Source organism: Phaseolus vulgaris, chromosome 8 (assembly GCF_000499845.2).
Source record: "Phaseolus vulgaris cultivar G19833 chromosome 8, P. vulgaris v2.0, whole genome shotgun sequence".
Taxonomy (NCBI): domain Eukaryota; kingdom Viridiplantae; phylum Streptophyta; class Magnoliopsida; order Fabales; family Fabaceae; genus Phaseolus; species Phaseolus vulgaris.
In genome coordinates, this window is record NC_023752.2 from 28,520,362 (window position 1) to 28,523,576 (window position 3,215).

The following is a 3,215-nucleotide window of genomic DNA, read 5'->3' on the forward strand; positions in this document are numbered from 1 at the left end:
TGACCGAGCTCAACGTCGCCCCTGCCCAGCTCCATCCCAACAGCTGGGCGTTCGTGAGGGCGTTCCAAATTATCTGTGCACACTTGGGGCTACCGGTTTCAGTCGACGTCTTCCTCTTCTTGTTCGAGGCAAAGAATCCCGGAGATCGCCTCTGGGTCAGCTTGAACCGGATTGCTGGAAGGTCAATCCTCTCGATCTTCCAGCAATCTTACAAAGACTGAAGGGAAAGTTCATCAAGGTGTGCAAAAATGATCAAGACCCCTCTCTGCTTGACGGCATCCCCTTGTATTGGGTAAACAAGGGGAACAAAGACTCTAAAGAAAGCTTCAGGAGGCCAAGAAGTCCCGACAACATGGGGGAGCTAGACAAAGATCTTTGTCTCTTCTGGAAGAGTGTGGCTGCTGCCAACATTACCTTCCCCACCGCCTCAATAATTTCCTTCGAGTTCCTCGAGGACCAACTCGAAGCTCACATAGGTTAGCTCCTACCTCAACACCAAGTCTTTCACTTCGAGTCAACACTAACTTAGCGTCTTCACCACTCTATTTTAGCATCCCATTATTCCGTGTTGACCTTGATCTTTTCCTCCATGTACTACTTGTGTTACCTCTGCATGAATATACTTGTATCTTTTGCTTCTGTCTTGGTTGCTTATCTATCCCTTACCTTGTGCAGATAACATGTTGGGCAAAGGGAAACTGGCAGAACTGAGGGCGATCGCCCGATCCCACAAGCTAGCGGCGGGCTCCCAAACCGTGCCCAACTCAGTGGTGGAGATCGCCGCCGCTCAAGGCAAAACCCCTCCCCGAGGTGCAACCTCTTCCGGGGTGCTACCCGCCCCAGCAAGGAAGAAACTAGTCCTGAGGAGACCCAAAAGGAAAACTCCTCAGGTGGTGCAAGAGGAAGAAGATGATGAAGAAACCACCGAGGATGGCCTCGTTACTAAGAGGACAAGGGTGGCCCCCTCTTCACCACCTGCAATCCAAACACCAACACCGCCCTCACCTCCAGCTCTACTACCACTAGTCCAAGCGACGCCCTTAGCCGTCGCGCCCCCAGTGGTCGAGAGCAGCGACCCAAACTTCATAGAGAACCCTCCAAGCGCCTCCACGCCATTCGTATCTGCCAGAGAGGGTCCTCCTTCAACCACTTCTATTGCTGGGGCGGCGTTAGGAAACGATGAGGGCGCTCAAGCCTCACCCATTTTGATAACAGAATCTCCGACCTCACCACCACGCCAAGAAGCCCCCCTCGCCCTACAAACTCAAGAGGGTGGTGGTGAAAGCAAGCACCAAACTCCTCCAACACCTCCAGCAACAACCTCAAGCCTCCCAACCTCCTTCAAAGAGATCTTGGGACCGTTCACAGCCCGACTGAAGATGATGGCGGAGGATCTTCCCTCTATTGTATCAAAAGCTGTGAAGGACTCCCTCAAGAAACTCCAAGATGAGAACTCCGCGCTGAAGGAGGCAAATCTGATGACAAGAGCTGAAGCTGAAAAGCTCACGTGCAACCTGCTGATGGCTGAGTTGGAGCACTCAAGGCTGGAGGACGCCATGGACGCTGAGCTAAGGAGCACTCGCAAGGAAGCCTCTGACCTGCGCCAAAAACTGCATCTCCAAGTCCAAGAGAAGATCGACTTGGAAAGCAAGCTGGTCCCTTACAGGCTCAAGGTGGCAGACTTGGAGGCCGCAAAAAAGGCGGATGCGACCAAGGTGGAAAACCTTGAGAAAAGGTCTGCAGATCGGGAGGTTCTCCTCGGATGACATTTAATATAACTTGTGAACTTAAGGCAACAAACTTTAACATAAGTTACTTACTAGGCAGCAGGTTTTAACTTAAACTAGTATCACAATACAGTTTACCTGATCTGCCCAGCAAAGTGAGCCCTTATTCCTGTCATCCCCTGGAATTCTTCTGATCGCCGTAGGGTTCTGGCGATGTGAAATTTCTTGCCTTCATAACTTGACCATTGTTCCCTCATCTGGGAGGTAGAGGCGCCTTTCGGATCCTTCTCTACCTCCCTGAGTTTCAGAGCAATGAGCTGGACAGTGAGGTGTTCTCTTTGAACCTACCTTAGCTATCTTTTTAACTTCTTTCACCCTTCACGCCATACCTGAACTCGTTCAAGACGAGAAGGATTTTATCTGTCTTCACACCGCCTACAAGCGTGGAAGCTTTCTCTAGTCTTACTAAGTCAATATTGATGTTTCACTTAAAGGGGGAAAGGCGTTTTCCTTCCCTCCCCACCGTTTAAGGTCACGAACACCCCTGACTTTTCAGCTCATCTTGCCTGAACTCACTTTGAGGCGAGAAGGACTTTTTCTGGTGCCTCAACTTGCCCAGGGTGTACATCTCCTCCCCCCTGGATGTACTGAGGACTTTAAATCTTGCCTCTATCTGCTTGTGCAGAGAGGTCTTTCAATCTGTTCTCGTCTGCACTCGCTCAAAGGCGAGGAGGACTTCTTCTATTCTCGTCTGCACTCGCTCAAAGGCGAGGAGGACTTGTTCTTGCCTACACTCGCTCAGAGTCGAGGAGAACTTTTCTTGCCTGCGCTCGCTCAAAGTCGAGGAGGACTTTCTCTTGCCTGCACTCGCTCAAAGTCGAGGAGGACTTTTTCTCTTACTCGCCTGCACTCGCTCAAAGGCGAGGAGGACTTTTCTCTTTCTTGCCCCAAGACGCACGAGAGCGTTGAGGTCTTTAGTCATCACTGGTGCCTCCGATCGCCGAAAGATGATGAGGACTTTAAAACTTTAACTACTGTCGCCGATCGCCGAAAAACGATGGGGACTTTAAACTTTTAATTGATGCCGCCAATCGCCGAAAAGCGATGGGGACTGTAAAACTTTTAACTGATGCCGCCAATCGCCGAAAAACGATGGGGACTTTAAAACTTTTAACTAGAAAGCATGCAGTATAACTTTGCCTTAGATCACATACGAGTGATAAGGTCTTTTTTCTAAAACTTTCGAAACAACAAGCATGCAATCTCAGAGACTTTAAACTTCGAAAACTCTTCTTTATTGGGTGGCCTCATTAAAAACCCTCCTTAGGGAAAAAAGAGTGCCCCCTTGAAACTGTTTCAACAGAAAGCTTGTAAATCTCTTCATGTTCGTTTTTACTTACAAAGCTTTAACTGTAATATAACTTGAGGTGTGTGGCGTTCCAGGTGCGAGGAATCGCCCCTCCTTCTAGCGTCTCTAAGCGGTAGGCG

General features: G+C 49.6%; 1 protein-coding gene across 1 annotated transcript; it reads left to right on the plus strand.

Annotated features, from left to right (window-relative positions):
- Positions 1-352: 352 nt before the first annotated feature.
- On the plus strand, positions 353-1,766 carry LOC137824885 (uncharacterized). The gene is made up of 2 exons (XM_068630564.1): positions 353-476; positions 676-1,766. The coding sequence occupies exons 1-2, from the start codon at positions 353-355 to the stop codon at positions 1,764-1,766; spliced, it is 1,215 nt and encodes a 404-aa protein (XP_068486665.1).
- The last annotated feature ends 1,449 nt before the right edge of the window (positions 1,767-3,215 follow it).